Here is a 23,093-nt window from a genome sequence, read left to right as displayed (position 1 = left end):
CTAGCATGGTGTTTATAGCTGTGCCCTCTTGGGGCAAACTGGGTTCTTGTCCTGGCTCTGTCATTTACTGGCTGTGTGCCCTCAGGTAAATATTTAACCTCTCTGTGTCTCAGTTTCACAGTTTCTAGAATGGAGGTATTAATAGTACTTACTTTATAGGATGGTTGTGGTGATTCATTGAGTTAATTCAGATAAAGTTTTTAGTACAGGGCCTGGCCCACAGTAGGCACTCAATAAATGTTAGGTACCATTATTATTGTTGTTGTTATCTGTCTTTCAGGAATAATCCAGTTTTTTTCATAGTTTAATAATTATTAATATTTTACTTCTGTTGTCTATTAAGTAGCCTTCGCAGTGGAAGGTAGGAGGTAGTATCCCTGCTTTTGTTGAGTGTCTTGTTCCACACTAAGCTAAAACAGTCCCAGTTATATCTTCCTGGCTTGTTATCTTGGCCACTGCCCCACAAGACTTCAGTGTGATCTCCTTAGATGATTGTCATGATTCTAAATAAGTTTATCAGCATAAGAGGGAAGTTATTATTTGAAGAAGATGTTTCATGATAGTTGTGATGAAAGTCCAAGAACTTTTCTGATTATGATTCTACAATGCAACCGCTAAAAACGATCCTCATAAAGACCGTGTAGCAAACTGGACAAATGCATCTGCCCTTTGGGGGTCATAGCACTGACTTTGGAACACAACTCCCTGGGTTCGAACATCAGTTCAGCCCTTTACTAACTGTGCGCATGTCCCTTGGGCAAGTTCTTTAACCTCTTTGTGCCTCAGTTTTTTTCTTCTGGAAAATGGGGATGATAATAGTACCTATTCATAGGGTTCTTGTGAGGATTAGATAAATTCAGCTGTGTAAGGTGCTTAGGCGTGGTGAGCGCTTGATGAATGTTGGTTGTTAGTATGTCTTTATCCCGTGTACTAAGTGAAGTGTGCTCTGTGCTTCCAGCTGTGTGACAAAATACATGCACATGAAAGACCAGCACATAGTAGCTGTGCCAAAGTGGAAGGAAAGACTTTACTTTTTTCCTTTTTCTAATTTTTTAGTAACTTGGTTATATTTCTTTTTATTTGTTGCTGACAGATGGATGTGGCCAAGTGTCAAGTGCTTGGAGTTCCATGACTTAAACACATTCAGAGTGTGTCCTTGCAAGTTAGTACCAAAAGCCTTATAAGTATGCTTACTTTGTGGTCCGACAAGTTTGTTTTTAGAAATTTAACCCAAGGGAGTAATTAAGAAAGTACACAATGACTTATCTACAAAGTTGTTTATTATAGCATTGATTGTAATAAGAAATTGGAGACAGCCTCAATTTCCAGTAATAGTGTGTTGGACACATAAATGATGGTGTATCTATTCAGCTGAATACTATTTCACCACGGGAGATGGTGGGGTCTTTGGATATTTATTGGCATGAAAGATGTTCCCATTCTATTCATACATAAGACTGTGTTAATGGTATCTATAGTAGGATGCCATTTTTTTAAAAAGCTGCATATTTAGTTATGCATGAAAAAGAGACTCAGGAAACATCAAGGTGTTACTGGTGGTGGTGGTGGTTTGCCTTTAGTGGTAGGATGATTTTTTGTTTTCTTCCTTTAACTTAAATATAATTTTTCTATAATTAAAATACATAGTTTTCTAAGTTTTTAATCTTTGTAAAAATTAGTTTTAAAAAAATTGTCCTATAGGGAGGAAGGCTGGTAATTGTTTATTCCTCTAGAGCAGTGGTCTCCAGCCTTTTTGACACCAGGGACTGGTTTCATGGAAGACAGTTTTTCCACAGGCAGGGGTTGGGGGAGGAGGTGGAGCTCTGCAGCTGGGCCCCAACAGCCTGGGGACCAGTACCTGGGTTGGGGACCGCATCTGTAGAGCACTTGTAGATGAACATGTTTAGAATAAATTCTGAGTTTGAAACCCTGCGTATGGCAACTTGTGACCTTTGGCTTTACTGGCTGTTACTGAAGGGTGTGCTCACCATGGTCTTGTCTTACTGAAATGTGCTGACCTCAAAACTCTGCTACTTTACCATAGTCTCAGAAGTCTGGTCCTGTAAGTACAGGGTCGTCATCAAAGATGTGAAGAATCCACTTATTCCTTTTTCCTGGCAAACCTCTCTGCCTAAAAATAGCTATAGCAGAGAGTTAGGGAAATCTAAGCCTATCTTGCTGGAATTTATCTCAGAGTTGTAAGGTCCTATTTTTCCTTGTTTTTGTAGGAAAGAACAGCAGTGTTTCAGGAATTCTCACATTCCAAAAGAGGCGTCCTTCTTTGCACGGTATGTATCATTCCTTGCTCACTGTGAAGGCTGAAATATTTCCGTAATGGCAGTTGTAATTTTTCGTCTCTTGACAGTTGTCCTGTGCCAGCCCCATGGGGAGTGGGAGCACCAGGGCCCTCTTGATGTGGCTGGCCTCTTTGTGCTTGTGGCTTGTCACCTGACTGTGCCACAGATAGCCGGCCACCACCGTGCAGAGGACTTGGCAATTTGCTTACTAATAGTGGCAGCTGTTGGTCTGAAAATGTGTGAATCTTGATGATTTCTGTCTACCAAAAACTTGTAAATTATAGCTATCGGGAGTAATTAGAGCTGAGAAAGTCTTTCCATGACAAAATGACTCTACTTGCCTCTGCTCACCTTTTTCTTCAAGGAAAATAAGTGCACTTGGGCAGATTTTATTCATATTTGCTATTATCTCAAACACTTATTTGCCCCGTGATTTCCAAGGCTGGTCTGTACAGGTTGGCTGCCTCCTCCAGCACGGCACTGACCTTTTCCATGTGCATCTCAGGCTCCTTCGAGATTGAAAGGTCACACCTTCCCTCTCTGGGGATTCACTGTACCGTAGTTGTTACTGTCTCCCAAGATTGAAATACCTTCTCTGCTTGTGCCATCTTGGGTGATGTAACCTAATGTCCACCTAGTTACTGAAGTCCCTGTGTGTACAGTATGAAATTGTACTGTAAGTTTAGTGAGTCTGGCGAGGAAGTGCTGGGTAGGAACAAAGACATCAGCTGTTCGAATGCCTGTCTAGGCCTCATTTAATGCAATTACTTTTTAAGGACTTTGTGCTCCATATTCAGTTTTAAAGGTAATAGTCACTGTTTTCTTTCTAAATGTAGAGTTTGGGGGTGAGTACAGCTCATCCACAAGAAGGCTTGCCTGGTAATCTGCATATCACAGTGCTGATTCTTACATGTGTGTAGCAAACAGCCCTACCAAGCTCATTCTGATCTGAGAACGGTTACTAATGGAATAGTTGACCCCTAAGGAGATCTGTGTCTGACCAAGTAGCCCTTCCCTTTATGAAGCCAATCCACAAATTAAATGCCTCTGTTTATTCTAAAACCATCTTTAAATACCTGGTCTAAAGTAAAGATTAAGTCCAGATAATCTACTTGATAAAGAAATTTGTCAAAAATCCTTGTCATGTGTAATAATACTTTCTAGCACCTGACCCCAGTCTGTCTCCTTTCACCCCACATTCCCCTTACTCCTGCCCTTCAGCCAAACAGGCCCTTCCTTCAGTTCCATGAATATGTCATTCTGGCTTTTTTTGGTCTTAGGGCCTTGGTACATGCTAGTCCCTTGCCCTGGAACACCCCACCCTGACTTTGACTAACCCATACTTAGGTCTCAGCTTAAATTTCACTTCTTTAGAGAATTGAACCCCAGGGGCCCAAGTTTTTCCCCATTAGGCACACCCAGTGTACCCTGTAGCTGCTCATTCTTTGGAGTGTTCATTATACCTGGTCTAGGTTCTTCCTTCCAGATCATAAGTTCCATGAAGATAAGGGTGGTGATTTGTTTGCACTTCCATCCCAGTATCTAGCACAGAGTAGGCACACAGTAGGCACTTGGTATTTGTGGGTTGAATTGGGTGGGATAGATAGGGCCCAACAAACTCAATGTTAGGAGCCACCAATATATGCCTTCTTCTAAAAACTGAGAGGTGGAGATTGCCGTAGTAATACTTGCTCATTGAGATGAGTGCATTTTTTCATACCTCCGTGTGATGTGAGGAGTGAATGTTACAGATTGTCTATGTTGGAATAGAAAGTAGTAGGAACCTTTGTGTTGGAGTTTGGGTTAGAATAGGAACAAACTGTTTTATCTTTGACCCATGAGGTGTTAGATTTATCCCTGGGAAATTATCTCCTGATATGCAAGCACTACTGTGCTTTATAGACATAGGTGAACTATAAGTCTTAAAGAAAACTCAGGTACCTGAAGTTTAGTTTTTTGGTTTTTCTTAGTAGCTCTACATGGAAGAAAAGATCATTCTTTCTGTAGTACAATTCTCAATGGGGTCAAAAACATCACTTTCCTTGCTCTGTCTGGCTGATGATACCGCAGGCAAAGATGTCAGATAGACAAAGAACGCCGTTGTCTTGGCAAAGCACAGCATCCCCCAACCCCCTGTGCCCTGCCAGTCCTGGGTGCCACATGGAGAGCAAACTCTCCCTTGCCCATGTCCGATTTCTCTAAAGCCTCTTGGTCCTTGTTCGTTTGCTGGTCCGGGTCACTTCCAGTATGCTGATCTGCCAGCATCTCATCTCTTCTTTACTCTGCAGTGAAGATGACTGGAGAAGAGCTGGGTGGGGCTCATTTCTCTCGGTTTCTAGGTCAGACGAGGAGCACAGGCTCCCTGGTGATGAGAAAATCTTTGCTTACTCTCTCAGTATTCCTGACACTTCTGCCATGTTTGTTTGCTTTAGCCTGACGCTTCTGGCTCGTCTTAGAACCGTGGGGCGCGTGGGACACACATGCTGTAATAGATCATGCTTGGGTCGGGGGAGATACTGTCACTCTGCGTCCTTCTGAGCAGCCTGTTGCTTGCCAGGCTATCTGAGTGCTCTCCAGGAGCCTCCTTGGTGTTAATGAGGAACGAGGGCCACGTCAGGACGAGACAGATGGAGCACTGGCTCCTTTTGATGAAGAGGACTCATGTTGTTAATTGTCACACGGGGATTCTTCCCCCTTTATACCGTACCTTTTGCCATTTTAATTTATCATCCCAAGATCCTTTTAACAAGGCCAGAAAACTGAATGTCTTTATGAAAATTTGGAATTTGTGGTGTAACCACACAAAAGTTTGCAATTATGCTATTTCCTTTACTATTATAAAGTTCCCTTCCCCCACCCCATTTTCCTTCCTGCTAGGAACAGTTAAAGGTGGGGGGGGGGTGTATGTGTATGTATGTTTTATTTCATCTTAATTTTAAACATCTTAAAAGCAAGGGCCTTTTTAATTTCATGCAACTCACTCAGAACCTGATACACAGCTTTGTGTACTTTGGCTGTACAATAAATGACCATGGGGAGGTGGAGTCTGGGCAAGAGTAGAAGAGTAATTGAGGCAAAAAGGACCAATTTGTGAAAGAGAAGAAGTCTTCACACATTTGCAGTGTAATTTTTTTTTATTTCAGCATATTATGGGGGTACAAAAGTTTAGGTTATGTATATTGCCCTTGTCCCCCGACCCCCGAATCAGAGCTTCAAGCGTGTCCATCCCCTAGACGGTGCGCATCGCACTCATTATGTATGTATACACCCATCCCCTCCCCCCCACATCTGCCCGACACCCGATTAATGTTATTACTAAATGTGCTCTTAGGTGATGATCAGTGAAACCAATTTGATGGTAAGTACACGTGGTGCTTATTTTTCCATTCTTGGGATACTTCACTTAGTAGAATGGGTTCCAGCTCTATCCAGGAAAATACAAGAGGTGCATTGTAATTTTGTGTCCTCTGAAAATTAGATCTAAGAAAAAGCCAAGTTAAGTAGGGAATAGGGGTGAGCAGAAAGGAGTCATTTGAAAATTCAAAGACAAACTGGAAAATGAAATTAAGAAACCAAAGTCATCGGATATAAGACACTGGATTATCTATAAAATATTATTTCCGCCTGCTTACAGGGAAGAACTCAGCTTAAGGTAAAAGGCAAGGAACATGGTTTTTAAAGCCATTGTTATGTTGATGAATTGATAGAGATACAATTTCGCTACTAGAAAATGGAGATTCCAAGCCACTTCTGATTTTAAGGCTGCCCCTAGCTAGACTTCTTGTTGGGCTGGATGGCTCTCCTTGGTTGTCCCTGGATAAATGGAGTAGGTAACCTTTTCCTGGGAAAGGAATCTGGCTCTACCCAGGTCTGCCGGCTGATTATTCATTGGAATATATGTTGGTTGTCCTGCACATGCTTTTCTTTTTCAGAAGATACACCTAAATCACCTATGCTTCTTCCTTCCACCATCTCAGTTTTGGGGGTTTTTTTGTTTGTTTGGTTGGTTGGTTGGTTTTTGGGTTTTTTGGTTTTTTGTTTTTATTTTTTTTGCTTCAAGCACACTTATGTCTATGCAGTTCTTAATTTCCTCTCCTCCTGGGAAATTTCCACCATGCCAGGAGGCTAGGAGACAAAGGAAATAAGGCTCTTACAGTCACAAGAATGTCAGTTCAGTGCCCCGAATAAATCTAGACTTGCTTGCATTTCTCTGGGGTTTGCTTTTTAGGTAAAGTTATCTTTTTCATTTTATTTCATTTGTGTTAATGGAAAGATCATTTGGAGATTGTTTGCTGTTTACTCAGTTACGCTAACTCATGTTGCCAGTTTTTTGGCGGCTTCAGCCAAGATCTCTCGCCTCTGACAGCTTCTGCACTCTCTCCTTCCTCCTCTGATTACGCAGCCCAATCTGTCACCAGGACAACGGGGGCCTGTACCCTGCTGATGGCTTTCCACACACGGCAATAATGACTTTTGGCAGGCCGGGAAGGCGTCAGAGGCGAGTTTGCTGCGTCCCTTCTCAGAGAGACGGCAGGCCCCCTCTCCCTGTTAGTAAAAGCACTTTGTGAGGTTCTTGGGTAAATAAATGAGTCATTTTAATCCAACTGACAGGCTGGCACCTGAGCAAGCTGCCTTCCATCTGTACTCCTAGGTCTCATGGAGGCAGCCAATTGTCAAGCCCAGGGCCTTCAAGGCCTCACCATTGAGTGTCTTTCAGAACTGACTTTAGCAATTCTTTTGCCTTAATTAGGTTAAAGGAATAAAATTGGGCTGCATTTAGGTTCTAAGAGTGGGCAAAGAACAGAAGCTTTTGCCGGGTGCCAGGCAGGTCGTAGTTTCCTGGTGATCTGGGCAGCTGGCCGACAGCACTCCAGGAAGAGGGGGCAGTCTTCTGCTTGTTTGGGTCCTCTTCCTGGAGTGTGGGGGTGGGGAGCGAATGAGGTGTGATGGGGGAGAAGAGTGAAGAGACGTTTAAATCACCTCTCCACCCAAGTGCCGCCATACCAATGCTGAGTTCACCATGAAATGGATGGGATGCTCAAATTTACAGTTCTCAAGACATTTGTCACATACATCGTATCTTTTGATCTTCACAACAACCTCTCGAGATAAATAGGATGGTTCTTGCAGCCATTTCATAGGTGGGTCAAGTGAGGCTCAGAGAGCTGAGGTGACTTGCCCAGACTGGATCGCTCCTGAAGGGAGGCTGAAGCAAGGAGTCCAGTTCCCTCTGCTCCCAGACCAGGCTGGTCCTTTCCCTCGGTCTCTGTGGTAGCTTAGGCTGGGAATAGAAAGAAGTGCCTAAAGAAATGGCTGAATTAAAATCTGGGTGAGACAAAACAAGTGGTTGACTGTCACGAGAGGTTCCCCCAACATAAGAAGTAGTGGGAGACAGGAAGATTGTATTTCAGCCAGTTGTCCAGAGCTAGGTCACCCAAGTGCGAAATAGAACCTTGAAGAATCACAATGAGCCTGCTGGCATCCTTTTTAAGTCACTGTTTCAGTGTGTTTGCACTCAGAGTGAGTTTCACGGACATGATGTGCTATGTTAGAGTCGTGTCTGTGTCTCTTGGTTGAATTTACTAAACCAATGAGCGTTAAATTTTTTACAAAGCCTGTCTGCAAAGCTTAGGCAGCCTAATGTCTCCATGTATCTCCCACTGCAGAGCACTTAAATAAAATAAATCATTTCTTAACAGGAGCTTAGCAGATTTAAGAACCCATCAGTTTTTCTGAAGACATCAGCTGTGGTTAGTGTAGAAAGCATTTCCTGCTCCCCTTTAGAAAGAGAACATTCTAAGCTGTGTTCTCAAAGGCATCAGCTCTGCAACATCAGCTTTCTGAGCATGTGGGAGCTGCCTGAAAACACTTCGTGGGTGGTTGACACACTTTAGTATATTAAACTTCTGCTTACATACTTACAAATGCAGCCTAGCCACCATTCAAAGGAAACCAGCAAATCTCAGATATAAATGAAGGCAGACACATCCTGAGTTACCCTCAGTGGTCCTTAGAGGAGTGAGGGTGGGACAGTGTCTTCTTTGAGTCCTGCCTCTGACCCTTGGGGATGCAGGGAGTATGCTGCTTATAGAGACTTTGAACAGTATTGTTTTTCAAAAAGGCTATGTACATGTGAGTTCTTCGTGATACTGTAAGTGGGGGAGCTGTTCTTTGCAGAAGAATCTCACAGCTGTGAAATGGAGGGAAGAGATGGTAGAAAGTCATCCTTTGCAGCCATCAAGGTAACAATTAATATAGACAAGGAGCATCAAGTAGATGCAGAAGGCTTCAGAAACAGGACCGTGTTGTTTGCATGGTCTCAGAGTTTTACTCCCCAGTTACTTACTCATCACCTCCCTTCACATGCAGGGGGCTGGTGGGCACTGCCCTACTCCAGTGATGGAGCATAGTGTTACCCACACAGGACACGTGTGTGTCCATAAAGCATAAAGAGAGAAAAAGAGAAAGCAGATGGGCCAAAGATGAGTAATTTGTGAATCCAGATGAAGGAGCTACAGGTGCTCACTGTATTAGTCTTCAAACTTTTCTGTAGGTTTAAATTTTTCTAAATAAAAATTTTAGAGTAAATGATATGCATTCATGGTTAAAAGAAAAACAAAGCAAACCGCATAAGAAAACATAAAGAGAAAGTAAAAATCACCCCAAATCCCTCTGTCCAGAGATAATAACTGACAATTTGTAAGCCTCCTTCAAGGTATTGGTTCTCAATTTATCCGTCTATCACTCTATCTATCCATCCATCTTTTTTATGTTTTTTGTTTTGTTTTTATTATCCCTCCTTTTTTTTTTTTCCCCCTTTAATTTTTTTGTTGAAGAAACCAGATCTTTTGTCCTTCAGAATACCCCACATTCTGGATTTGGCCAATTGTGCCCTCACAGTGTTGTTTAACATGTTCCTCTTTCTCCCATATTCCCTATGAACTAGTTGCATCTAGACACTTGATTAGATTTAGGTTCTAGGTTTCAGTTTTCGGGATTTTTGGCAAGACTATGTCATGCATTAAGGCCATGGTATCTATTTCCTATTGTGTGACAGCTGATTATCTTTTTAATTATGTCACAACATTTACGTGGTCTCAGTCAAAAGTGTAAAGGTTCATTAAAGGAAGTCTAGCTTCCATCCTTGTCCTGTTCTGCCTGTTCTCTTCCTCCCCTATAGATGACTATTTTATGAGCGTTAGAGTTTTTCTTTCCATTATTTCTTATTGAAATATGAGCAAATATGTTTATAGTTTCCCAATTTCTTACACAGAAGCATACTATACATACTCAAAATGTATCCTAGAGATTTTCCATATCATTATGTAGAAATCTTTGTTCCTTTTATAGTTGTATAATACTCTATTATATGGTGTATTGCCACATTTTTTCATCCTGTCTTCTGCTGACAGACATTGCAGTTTTTTCCAGATCTGCTGTTTTATATAGTGCTGAAATGAATAGCCTTATGCATATATCATTTTTTTTGCCAGTGTATCTTTGGGTGAATTTCTAGAAGTGATACTGCTCTGGGTCAAAGGGCAAATACATATGTTATTTTGCTAGATATTACCAAATTCCTTGCCATAGGGATTCCCACTGGCAGCATATGAGGGACTGAGGGACGGAACATCTTTTTTGATGGTGGGATGCAGCATGATATAGCCTTGGAAAAGTAAAGCAGACCACTTCTTAGCTGTGTGTCCCTGGACAAATTACTTAACCTTCCTGAACTTTAGTTTCCTCATCAGTTAAATGGGGGTAATAGTTTTTTCAGGAGTTGTCAAGATAGGTAAAATGCTCAGCAAAGCATGTGGTGTGCATTCTGTGGTAAGTGCTCAGTAAATGTTAACTGGGAACGTTCTTGTTAGGACTTTTACGCTGAAAAATAAATGCTAAGTGAGAATTTGTTGACAAAGACTAGGAGATTTCCATTTTCTAGTCTCTGCCAGAATGGTGAGAGGCTAGAGAGAGCAGAGAATTTTTGCTCTTCGAGTGGTGACCAGTTGAAAAGAAAATTTAAATCTCCATTGCTTTTGTAGTTTTTCAGCTGTCTAGTTAAGTCTTTGAAGTGATTAATGGGTCTGGCCTGACTTCTAATTTAGCTATCAGAAGGGACAGGGGGATTACTTGATCCTCACTGCTCTCTGAGGCTAATAAGCAAAGTTCTTAGTAAATATTTTGCACCTCACCTCCACAAGTGAATACCTTGAGGGGTGATGCTCCAGAAGCACACCTCAAAGCCACATCTTCATTAGGCATTGCTCATGGGTATGGTTTGGGGATAATCTTCATGAATACTTTCATCATAAAGTGGCTTTTCAGATAAAATGTGAATTAGTAAAACATATTAGAAGTTTTCAGAATTCTTACCTGACACAACTGATAATCACTGTGTAAATTTCTGGGCTAACCTATAGATTATATTATTTTAGTGAAATGGGTTGTGGCTTCCTCACCAACTGGTTCTGTAGAACTTACCCCTAGACCAGAATTTTTAACCATAAGTGGACTTCAGTGGGTCCCTGAGCCCCCTGCAATTATATGCAGGATTGCAATGGGGTGGAGGGTACACTGGGGGTGGGTGAACTCTCTGGGTTTACATTAAATTATCAAACATATCCAGGATCCGAAAAAGATTCAGCAGTTCAGTCCTAAACCACATTCTTTTCCATTTTTAAGGATGTTGCAGCTCGGGGCTTAGACCTCCCTCAAGTCACGTGGATTGTTCAGGTAATTATTTAGTTGTTGAGATGTAAGCTTTAGGCAAGGATATATGATCATGAGTGGATACATTGGCTTTAAGTAGAATAATTATTATTACCCTCTTGGGTGTTGCCCTGGTAACCAGGCAGCAAACCAGTCTTATCTACACGATTCTCCTGACATCTTTCCTTAACCCAGCCTACCTAACTGCTGCAGCAAAACAGCCAGAATGTGCATTCAGGGGAGGGAGGTGGCCGGCTCTCCTGCTCCCAGACTAATTCATGTCACAAACCAAAATTTCAACAATCTGAAAATAACGGGAATTACCTGGGCTCCTGGGAGGCCTCGTTGTGTCCAGAAGGAGATGGCTCAGCCGTCCCGAGAGCTGTGTCCATTTACATTGACCTGCAGGGAGCAATTAAGTTCCTGACAGCATCTTAGACATACCTCTGGCCCTAGACGCTTTGCCAGAGGGTACAGGTGTTAGCACTAGAGTCTAGTGGTTTTAGTTTTGTTTTTTCTTTTCGTTAGTCTGCAGAATGGTATTTTTAAGCCTTTCTGTGTGGAGGCCAAGGGACATGTGCCCTGTTTACATGAGTCATGGTTTATTCACATTTTAATGGAATTGCATGCCTGTCACTGGCTAGGAAATCTGATCTGCTCACCATAGATGATCACTTTGAGACTGCAGGCACTGTGTCTTCTTTCATCCTGGCCACAGAATGAATTGAAGATAAGGGTAATTTCAATGTGTGGGAGGCCAGACGTACAAAATTGATCATTCAGAGCTTCTTATATTGTGAATATAGATTAGTTTAATATGCCTAGCCTCCCATATATTCTGTTCACTGTGATCCTCTGATCTTTTGTGTGTGTGTGTGTGTGTGTGTGTGTCCACGTGTATGTAGCAGCAAAGAAAAAAAAAGGAAGAATGAATGTATGGTCAGTTAACTTTAATGATGACAAAGTTATTGCCAAAGAAAATATAAAATGTTATGCATAATCCATTCTGCCAAGTTAGAGAGTCTGCCCTTTTCCCTGAGTCAGAAATCTGTCCATGGGAGCAGAAGCACTTCCCACTTGCAGGGAACTTGCCTCTCAGCCGCCCTGCAACTCCGCTCCATGGGGACTGAGTGGAACTGCAGTGAGGTGGTGGGGACTGGCTCCAGGGCCTGCTCCCAGTGGCCAGGAGCAGAGCTGGACTCTGCCAGCAGAGCACTCACCCCTTTCCTCCCTGCACCGCCCGGGGTCCTCTGCTGCCTCATCCCCATTGCTCTGTCTACCAAGGAAGTAGGCCAAGGTCGTGTGGTCATCCTGGAGAAATCTACCCCCACCTGCCTACATTTTCACCTTGTACAGTCACCTCAGTGAAAAGATGCAAATAGGAAAATGAAGAGACCTGTGGAGAAGTAAAATTAAAAAGGAGATATTGGGATGAGAAGACGTCTCGTTTATCTGAAACTTGGCCACTGTTCACATTTGCATGTCAGAGCCTTGTTATTTCCAATGAAGCCAGGAGTTTCAGGGCTGAGTGACTTCTCCTTGTGATTGTTTTAGGGTAACCATAGCACCAGGATTTAATTCTTAGGATACCTGGAGGCAGGTGAGGGGTATTGCACTTCCAATTAATGGCAATCCCTTGATCTGTGAATGCCTTCATTTTTGTTACCCTTTTTAGTACAACGCTCCGTGTTCACCTGCAGAATACATCCACCGGATTGGAAGAACTGCCCGGATTGGCTGCCATGGGAGCAGCCTGCTCATTTTGGCTCCTTCGGAGGCAGAATATGTCAACTCGTTGGCTTCTCACAAAATCAAGTGAGTCAGAAACCTGAACGTGGTTTCAGCTGATCTCACCTAATTAACTTTCTGTCGCTTTTTACAGTGGATGGGCCTTGTAAGCTGAAGAAGAGCCATTAACCCTTGTGATCCCTAAATGAGTCCCAGAATAGCCAGTGGCAAAAACTAAAACCCTTAATACCATCAGCACATGACAATTTTCATTGTCTTGCCAGACTAAGTCACAGGACGATCTGTTGCACTCGGTTTCCTTTTAGAAGTCTGTGTTTCGTTTCTCTTGCTGTAAAATAATGTGCAAGGCCTCCCAGCCTCTTGAAGACCTTTTTTATTCACAACTTTTATTTCTTGCAATTAACATCTTATATATTCGAAGTTGATTTGTCTTTTAAAAAAAAAAAATACTTTTTACTCATCACACAGTTCCCCTCCCCCAACAAAATAAACCCAGAGGGGAATAATTTTGAGGCAACCAGGGCTTTCCAGCTACCATGTGTGTGTAGGACAGTCAGTGTCAGCACCTCACATTCCTCCGAGTAAAGGCCTGGATTCCAGACCCGGTGTTATGCCATGAATGCACAGCTCAGCTGTGCTGCTAAGTGGGATGGTTTTCTTTCTTTCTTTCCCTTGCCCAGAATTCTCCCTCTCATGTTAGTGAGACTTTTCAAAACCCTTTCAAGGTTAGTGTGAACATTTATGGACTGAGGCTTACTCAGAAAATGTGCCATGAATCTTTCAGTGTGGAGGGAGGCAGGAAGCTGCTCCTGGTAGGAATTGCAGGTGGGCCAAAATAAAGATAGTTTGGGTTTTCCTTTTATTCAGTTTGTTCCTTATCTTAATATAATCTGTTAGTTGAAAAAGTGGTCTTTATTTGTTTCAGGAAGATGTGCATATTGTATCTTATTTGTGAAGGAAATCCCGTGTAGATCAATTAGTCACTTTCCACCCAGCGCTGTTTCTCCAGCTGGACTCTGAGCTCCCTGAGGCCGGTGGCTGGCACTTCTCTTTGCGGCCTATTCACCGCCTGGGCCAGCACTGTACCAGGCAGGTGTACCCCAGAAGCGCTGGGGGAGTTGAAATGCAGGCCCATTGACGGAGCTGGTTCTCTTTCTTCACTTGCCCTGATCTCGCACTGTGAGCCCGTCACAGTGCTGCAGCTGTTTTCTCTGTCATGGGAATTTGTATACGTGTGGAAAGCACTTTCAGAATGTTGTGTTGTGCCTCACAATAGAAAATTTAGTCACCACACCTTAATAGCCTGTCAATTGCTCCACACTTCTTTTCCTCTTCTTTCCATTCTAGACCTACAAATTCACATTCTTGGCTGGGCGCGGTGGCTCACGCCTATGATCCTAGCACTCTGGGAGGCTGAGGTGGGAGGATCACTTGAGGTCAGGAGTTTGAGACCAGCCTGAGCAAGTGCAAGAATCCACCTCTACAAAAAAATAGAAAAATTAGCCAGGCATGGTAGTGTGCATCTGTAGTCCTAGTTACTCGGAAGTCTGAGACAGGAGGATCACTTGAGCCAAGGCATGTAAGGCTGCAGTGAGTTATGAGGTGATGCCACTGCACTCTAGCCAGGGCGACAGAGTGAGACTACGTCTCAAAAAAAAATAAATTCACATCCTCCCATTGCTTTCCCTCAGCAGCTCTCTGGATGCTCTCCTATGCCAGTTCACTCTGACATGATCTCCTCATAAAATGAGTGATAACAGTTACAAAGTCAAACGATAATTGTCTAAGGCCAGAGTAAACAGCATAGGTGCCTCTGTTTCTCTCTGCTCCATAAACTCATTCAAGTTGTTGCTGTGAAGGATGCAAATATAAACCTAAAATTGAAAAGGGAAAACAATAATTACACAGATGTGGATTATTGTGCCAGGTATATTTTAAAGACATAGCAAGTACAGTCATCCACTGTGATGATCTTGTCTGGAAAAATAGTATGCCAACATTCACATGAGATAAAACATAATGTTCACATTAAAAAGGAGACAACTCAGTGGTGCCAGGGATGTGCCTTGGAGAGGAAGTTGAGAAGGGTGACGATAGAGAAGTCCTGAAAGGAAAAGGTTTAGGTCTTTTGGGGAGAGACTATGCAGGGTGGTGTAAGAACATTTACGTGAGGAGGGAAGAGTTCTGCGTGAGTCCCACCTGCTGACGTCTGCCCTGAACACTCACCTGCTGAGGGCCTGGGCCTGGGCTGCTGCCTGCCTCGGGGTAGCTGTAATCAGCCTGGACAGAGGGCAGAATCTGGGCTATTATTTTATAGCCGTGTATTGTACTTTGCGACTTCTGTTTGAGGGAAGGCTATACATTGGATATCTATGGATAACTGTTTCTTTGACTTAATTTAAAAAAATCTATTAAGAACTGGTTGCAAAGTGTGCAGTGGGAAAAAGCAGACTTGAACTTTTTTGGAATCCAAAAGGTACACTCCTAAATACTTTTTAAAGGAGGAGTGGGAGGAAGTTCGTGTATGTTTTGTGTCTAAGAACATGAGAGCCAGGCAGGGGGATGCTGGGATGGCTGATAAATCACAGGGAAGATTCAGGAAGGCAGGCCAAGGCTCTCGGCAGCAAGGGCCATCACAGCAAATTGCCGCCTGCCTTCATAGACCGAGTGCTGTGGACTCACCCTGACAATTTAATTTAGTAGACTGGGCAAGAGACAGGTTCCCTGGGCCATGGCTGCTTCTGTCTGAAAGCTCAGAACTTTGCTTCTGTATCCTTTTGACTTCTCTTTTTTTTTTTTTTTTTTTTTTAGTCAGAGTCTCGCTCTGTTGCCCGGGCTAGAGTGAGTGCCGTGGCATCAGCCTAGCTCACAGCAACCTCAAACTCCTGGGCTTAAGCGATCCTACTGCCTCAGCCTCCCGAGTAGCTGGGACTACAGGCATGCACCACCATGCCCGGCTAATTTTTTCTATATATGTTTTTATTTGTCCATATAATTTCTTTCTATTTTTAGTAGAGACGGGGGTCTCGCTCTTGCTCAGGCTGGTCTCGAACTCCTGACCTCGAGCGATCCGCCCGCCTCGGCCTCCCAGAGTGCTAGGATTACAGGCGTGAGCCACCACGCCCGGCCTTGACTTCTCTTTATTTGCCAACTTAACTTTTTTCTACTTCCCCTTTAAATGTGTTTCTAATGAAAGTCATCATTGGTTTATTAAAATGTAAATGCTTCATCAAAACGTGTATTTCTTAGATCAGGCATAAGACAGTTCCCTGAATTTATTTATCTATCTATCTCATTTCATACTAAGGTGGGGTAATTCAGATCTGTTGATAGACCCATAAATAATCATAATAGATTTTCTTTGTTCCTCAGAAGCAATGATTTCTTAGAAAGAGGAAGAAGGCCCTTTTAAACTGTAAATCACTCTGGTTCATTCTTAGCTCCTCTTCTCCTCAGGAGCTAGTCCACCGGCATGGCCACGTGAACACACGGGGTTTGTATTGTGCTGTGGCTGGAATCTCAGTGTTTCCGTGTATTTGAGAAGACCGTGTCTTTCTGTGGCATAGTTTTTATATTCCTGACTGTGGACAGCATTATTCTTTTTCCTTCCTGCTTCAAGATTTGACTCCCAAGTTTTTATGTTTCTTTTACTTTTGCATTTTCCCTTTTTTTTTCCTCAAGAAAGAAGTGACGAATAGCGGCAAATCCAGGTAGACAAAGTAAAAGATAGGACTGGGCTGTGCTTTCACTTTCCTCCAGATCTCCAGGCATAAGTAAGAGGCAAGCTCAGTAGCCATATATTCCTCTCTCATATGAAAAATGGATTTCCCATGAACCCATGGCCACTCTGCCTCTGACTCCCATCCTCTCAGCACATGCTCTGCCTTCTCCGACTCACTCTGGCTGCTGTGAAAAGACTTCACATATCCATAGGGCTGTGAGTTGGCAGCAGAGAGAAGATGCTGAGGGATGGGGGCTGGGGGTGTTCAGGGAGAGGATGACACATCTCAGGTAAATCGCTGTCAGAGATGTGACATTTTCATTCATAGCCTTGTCAGAGTAACCTTTGGGGGAAAGGGGGAGAATTGTCTTCTCCCACATAAGAGGTTGCCATTCATGTTTTAATTTGCTGTTACATTTTTAAAACAACAACAACAAAAAAAAAACAACAAAATCATTGTCTTTTTATGATCTATTTTTCTCCCCCAGCACTCCTCCTTCTCTTTCTCTTTCTCCCTGGGAAATATCTTTTCAGCAGCTCATGTTTCTTCCTTCATCTCTAACACAGGAGCCTGTATCTGCTTCCCACATGCAAACGCTGTGGCCTTGCCGACGACGGGGCGGAGTGTGGGCTTTCCAGACTCCACCGGTGGCAGGTCCAGCTGTTTTGTTCTGGCTCCTGATGGCTTCTGTTCATGAGTGAAGCCCAAATTCAGGTTTTAGCAATTTGCATGTAGCTCTAGATTCATCGGAGATCCTTTGGTCTTCACCCCTTAATAATTAAGAGACAACAGTAGTGAAGATCCTCCAGGGTAGAAGAGAGTAGTATTGCTATGGGTAGGGGCTTTGTTCACTTGTTACCCTCCACTGGGTGTTTACCAGATAATTGTGGATATTTAGCCACCTTTCTTCTGTCTTTTTTTAAGTATAAAACTAAAGAGACTATCTGAAATGTTTTTTTTTTTTTTTAATGTGCTCAAGTCAGTGAGCAGGCATACTTGTTTAGTATTCAAGATTTATTAAGAAATAATGACACAATCCCTATAAAGGAAATTCTAAATGTAACCTATTTTAAATTCATCAGGAAGGAAGGAAATTGTTGGGATTATTATCCTATCTGTCCCTTCCTTTTGAATTCCTAAGGGTTTAGGAAAATATTCGCTTTCCTGGGAAGGTGTCGCTTCTACTTCATGTCTAACTAGCTTGAGAATAGGCCAGTTTTATGTGTCAGGATTTTGGGTGTTTCGAAAGAACAAAAAGTTTACCTTGATATGATTCCTTTCTATTACAGTGTTTCTGAGATTAAGATGGAGGATATTTTGTCTGTTCTGACAAGGAGTGATTGTTTTAAAGGGCGACAATGGAGAAACCAGGTGAGTTTTATTATTTAGTGTGCATACTGCTAACAGATGTGACTCATTTCTTGATTTGGGACAGTAGAGATTTTGTGTGGGGTTTATTTCCTCCGTCAAGCAAAAGTGTATTTTAAGGACCATGAACATTAGATGAGGCCAAATCTTGATTGTGTTTTTTTCTTTTCTTTGCTTCTGGGTGTGTTTGCTAGTCTCATCCAGTTAATGGGCTGTAGTCCATTCTGGAAGTTGGCCAGACAGCAGCAGGCTCCCCAGAAAGGAGGTCTAGCCCAGAGTGAGTCTGGAGGCAGCATTACACGCTCAACCCTGGTGGGCCCTATCCAGATTAAGAGCAAGGACGACTGACTAGACCTGTCCACCCAAGACAGCATGGAAAAAATAAATATCACTGTGTCTCCTTTCAAATACACTCAGTTCATCCATTTTTTAATGTGTATGTGCTATCCACAGAGGAAGAGTAAAGTTGAGATCATTAAGAAGAAAAATTTTTATTATCCGTGCAGTTCCATATGGAGATTCTGAGCAGGTGCAGACAACCCTGAACATCTTTCCTGCTTCTCTTCGAAGGCTTCACCCCCGCTAGACAATCACTTTCCTGCTCCACCCCACTGCATTACTCACTATATTGTGTGTGTCGTGTTGCTGTATGTGATTTTACCTATGAAATATTAATTATTTGAATATTTTACATTTGTTTTCTTATGCCTAAAGACAGACTTGGAAAATCAGAGCCAAATAGATCAAGCTTAAGAATTTCTTTTATGCTTTAGTGTGTGCTTTTATGTGGATAGATATTCTCCTTGAGGCAGAGTCTAAATTTCACTGAGCCTGACTTAAGTGCTCTTGTTCCAGAGAGTATCTAAGAAATTTATTTAATAAAAGGAGAGGAAATAATCATAACATCAATTACCTGAGTGTGTATTCTGTACCTGGGACTGTGCTAAGCTCCTTACATGCACAATTCCTTTTAATCCTCTTAGCCACCCTGTAAGATAGATGTTGCCCCAGTTTATAGACAGGAAAACTGAGACTCAGAGAGATTAAGGAACCTTCAGGAGTGTACTAATAATCATTAATCCTTCCAGGATTTGAAATAAGGCAGTCTAACTTTGAAGCATGTGTATTTAACTATGTACCAATATGACTCCATTAGTATTAACTAAACCAAGAACATGGAACTGAATTGCTTTTTAAATAAGGCAATGTTAGCGATTTTCACAGAGGTGAACTTTAGCCAATAAATGGTACCACAACAGAGATCCCTGTGAACAAAAGAGCTAGTAAAGTCTCACTTGATCAACAAGTAATTTTAAGTGATACAATATTTCATTTAAAACGTCCCAGCCATGCTAGACTTTGAACCATCCTTTATTGCTCGTTTGTTGTCAAGGGAATTGACTGGTAACTACAGAGATCTTCACTGGTCTTGGCATACTTCAGTTTTTTTGGAACTATTGTAAATTCTAGTTAAGATTTTTTTTCTTTTTGTTTGTTTTAAATGTTCCCACAGATAATTTATTAAGGCGCCAGGACAGCTCTTTGACATCAACAGGGAGCATGCGGGGAACAGTTTGAGGAGGCATTTTAGCGGAGTGGCTAAAGAGCATGGCCTTTGGATCAGATTCCTAATCTGTCACTTACTAGCTGTGTGACTTTGAGCAAGCATTGGACCCTTTCTCATGTGTAAAATTGAGATGATAATAGTGTTCATCTCATAAAGGAGATTGGAGAGTTGTACCAAATGGTATTTATCATCACTACTATTATTATTATTATTTGTAGTCACCTAAGTCAGTAGCAGATGTGAAATTAAAGCCCAGAGTCAGTGACGTGAGCCCCACTGCCCCTTTTTTGCTGTATCACAATAAGTGGAACTTTAGCATCTGCTTGCTCTCCAGAAATAAGAGCAGTAAAATTACAAAATGAGGCAGTAAAAGTTTGATCAAACATAGTCTTAGGTATACTCTTTCAGGGACTGGCTTTGGTGTCAGTCTGTATCCCTGAGCACAGATCATTTCTCTCCAGGGAGTTGATCGTTGTGTATGACTGCGCAGCTCAGGGAAGCTGTAGAAGGGCGTTAAGTCCCTCCTGAAGGACATGTCCCCAATGAAGGAGCAAAGCAGCTGCATTTCCCTCTGCTCTTTCAGCAACAAGCTACAGTCATTTTTTTTTTTTTTAACATCTGCCCTTCTGTGGCCCTGCAGCATCAATTCTCTCCTTAAGCCTTTTCCCTGGCTTGAGGCCAGCCTCGAAGCTTTTCTGAGACTTGAGGAACCATTATAACATCGGGGTAGGAGCCACATCCCAGAATCAGACAGACGTGGATCTGAATCCTTGCCTCACAGCTGGTAGCTCTGCAACCTTGGACAGATAATCTTCTCCCCAGCCTCAGTTTTCCCATCTGTAAAATGAGAGCAAGAGTACCACTCTCTTAAGATTGCTGTGAGGTTTAAATAAAATGAGGCCTAACGTACTCTGCACCATTCCAGACCGTGTAAATTCCTAGGGCCAGAGACTCTGTCTTATTATCTCAGCCCAAGGTCCTGCCATGATGGATAAGAATGAGTTGGATACTTTGCTGTATTTAAGGTTTGGTGATCTTTGTTTTTAGAAAGAAAAAATGCTAAGCAAGGTTGGGGCTTTCACTGTCACTGATAGAACTGCTTAACATAGAAAGCTAAATTAATCATGCAGGTTCTAGGTGTCAAGTTGCTAAAGACCTGGCTGATTGGGTCAAATTGAACTTTAATTCAAAGGAAAAAGAAAAACTAAGCTAAATTGATTATGTTACTAATTATTGCATAGATATACAGCCTGAGAGAGTACTTTATGTGCACAATCTATGTCAGTAGTAAAAAGAATAAAGTAGATGCTGGATACAAATTTTAATTATATTTTGCATAAGAAATATAGTATGTCTTAATTGCTGCTTTCAATTTGGGAAAGTCTTGAGCATATGAACTAATGCGAGGCACATAAATGTAGGTGCAGTGGATAGGCTTTTTGTACATACAGCAGGTGCCTCGTTATAATGCCCCTCTTCACCCAGCTTGATTGAAGTCCATTGTAAATGTCCCTTTGGCACATACATTTTTGGGCTTCTGTGAAAATAAAGAAAGCGAGTGAAGCATCTGTAAAATGTATATTTCATATTTAGGCATATAAAATATATATAGCTATGTCTGGGTGTGTGAGTGTTCACCCACCTACAAAGAGAATAAATTTGATCTTTCAACTTTACTGAGAAGCACTCAGAAGGTTCTAGGGACCATGGGGGTAAAACTCAGCATGGCAATAATGTGATTAAAACAAAATCATTTCATATACAAAAACCTTCTCTTACCGTTGCTACCATCTAAAACTTTTTATAACAGAAGTAGTCCAGCCTAGTTATCTTAGACTCATCTGTTGCTCCTTGATAGGTGTGAAATTTTCATCACCAAAGTATACACACACCCAAACATTTTTCTTACAAGTTTTCTTGTCCTGTGAAATATTCCAGTAAACTTACCCTAACGAACTGTTGCTGCCATTATGAGATTTTAAGTAAGTTCAGAGCCCCTTGCTCATCCTTTTTCATGGCCTGTTCTTTCCAAGATCAGTAGACGATTAGAGACAAAGGTGCACAGAGTTTGGATAGATGGTTGGAAATGTGTTTTCCTGAACTGCCCAGGGTCCAACAGTCGCAAGTTAGCTTCATTAACCAGTGCTGGATCCACGTCTTTGAGGGTGGGAGAGCCAGGCCTGCCAGGTGCTCGTGTGCCCTCGGGCTTTGACCCACTCTCGTTAAGGGAGCGTGTCCCCTGTCTGGGGTGGAGACGCTGCTGCTTAACTCTGCCCCCCTCGTCTTCAGTTTAAATTTAGACTGTCCTCCCCAGAAGACAACTGAAAAATACCTCATTCATTCTCAAGAGGGGCAATTTTAAAGTAAAGTATTTCTGGAAATAGGGTGTAGGGAGGAGTAAGAGGTGTTTTTTCTAAGTACTGTATATCGTATTTTCTGTCATTAACTTTTTCTTATATTTTACTAAAACTGACCTCATCATTTCAAATGTGTGAACTAGTTTTATCGTTTTTTTCCACCTATTTCACTTGTATACACACTCACATTATATATATGTAATTTTTTTTGGTTGGTTGGGAAGAAAAGATACCTCATTTTGAAACCTAAAGGGGGGAATAAGAAAAGCCCTTTGTAATATATTGCCATATTATCACTAAATCCCCTGACAGTTGTGACACAGAAGCAAGTCACCTGTCACTTAAGCTTGAGGTCTCTTTAATTTTCTCCTGGAATTCGCACCAGGCTGTCTTTAATTTGAGGCCTTTATTGGAATTCTGAAACCTCTCTGCCTCTCTGGCTCTCAGATCTATTCTGAGAGCTGTTACAGAATGTATACAATAACCAACAGAGGGATTCGGAGAGGGCTGGAGCTCTGTTTATTTAACACTCTAGAGGGATTTTTGTGCTTATTCGGTCCTGGCTGCCCGGCTTTCAATATCGCTTTGACAACCATTCTGCCCTTCTCATTAATTTTAAACAGTTAAAACACAGGAAAAAGAGGAAAAAGTTTTCATTATTAAAGTGCTTTACTTTTTAATAACAGAGGATTCTGTCCGCCAGGGGAAAGGGCATCCTCGCTAATTTCACATTCATATTAAAAAAAAAAAACGCAGAGAAGGTGACAGTTGCACTGCTGAGGTGGCTTAACGAAAGGAGGGCAGCAAAAAAAGTTTGCATTTCACATCAGTTAAGAGGGTAAAAAAAAAAATCCTTATTAATGACAATAGCAAATGTCCACTTTGGTAACACAGCTCCTGAGTGACTTTTCTCCTGACACTTTAGCGGATAGAACCCTGAGGGGGACCTTGTACTGTGAAATCAGCTAGACTGTCATCAACCAAACAGGTAGCAGGAATGATTTGACTAAACTAAAAACATTTTCAGGTTGTTAAATCTCTATTAATATAGAGATGAATGTCGATCCAAAGAATGGGGCTTTTTTCCTCTCTCCTTTGTTCTTTCTCTGTCAGTCTGAAAAGTGAAAGGGGCTTGGAGAATCTAGGTTAGGCCAGATGCAGGCACCCGTACCCTCTCCACTGCAAGGTTAGGAAGCATGACCCAGGCCTCACACTGGCTCTTCCCCAGGGTCCCACGATGTGGGGGTGGTAGAGATCAAGGCTTAATAGCCCTTTCAAATGGTCAGCATCATTTGGCACATTGGCCTCATTGGGTTGGAGAATC

The 23,093-nt window shown here is 42.1% G+C and overlaps 1 protein-coding gene across 1 annotated transcript in view; it reads left to right on the top strand.

Annotated features, from left to right (window-relative positions):
• Positions 1-23,093, top strand: part of DDX31 (DEAD-box helicase 31) — a 73,539-nt gene that overhangs the window by 25,196 nt on the left and 25,250 nt on the right. Inside the window, exons 14-17 of the mRNA XM_069474776.1 lie at positions 2,229-2,288; positions 10,980-11,030; positions 12,682-12,821; positions 17,767-17,848. Of these exons, the coding sequence (XP_069330877.1) occupies positions 2,229-2,288; positions 10,980-11,030; positions 12,682-12,821; positions 17,767-17,848 (333 nt within the window). The remainder of the gene's footprint in view (positions 1-2,228; positions 2,289-10,979; positions 11,031-12,681; positions 12,822-17,766; positions 17,849-23,093) is intronic.

The sequence above is a fragment of the Eulemur rufifrons genome, chromosome 7 (assembly GCF_041146395.1).
Source record: "Eulemur rufifrons isolate Redbay chromosome 7, OSU_ERuf_1, whole genome shotgun sequence".
Taxonomy (NCBI): domain Eukaryota; kingdom Metazoa; phylum Chordata; class Mammalia; order Primates; family Lemuridae; genus Eulemur; species Eulemur rufifrons.
The sequence above is the reverse complement of the archived record's forward strand: the minus strand, read 5'-3'. Positions and strand labels throughout refer to the sequence as shown.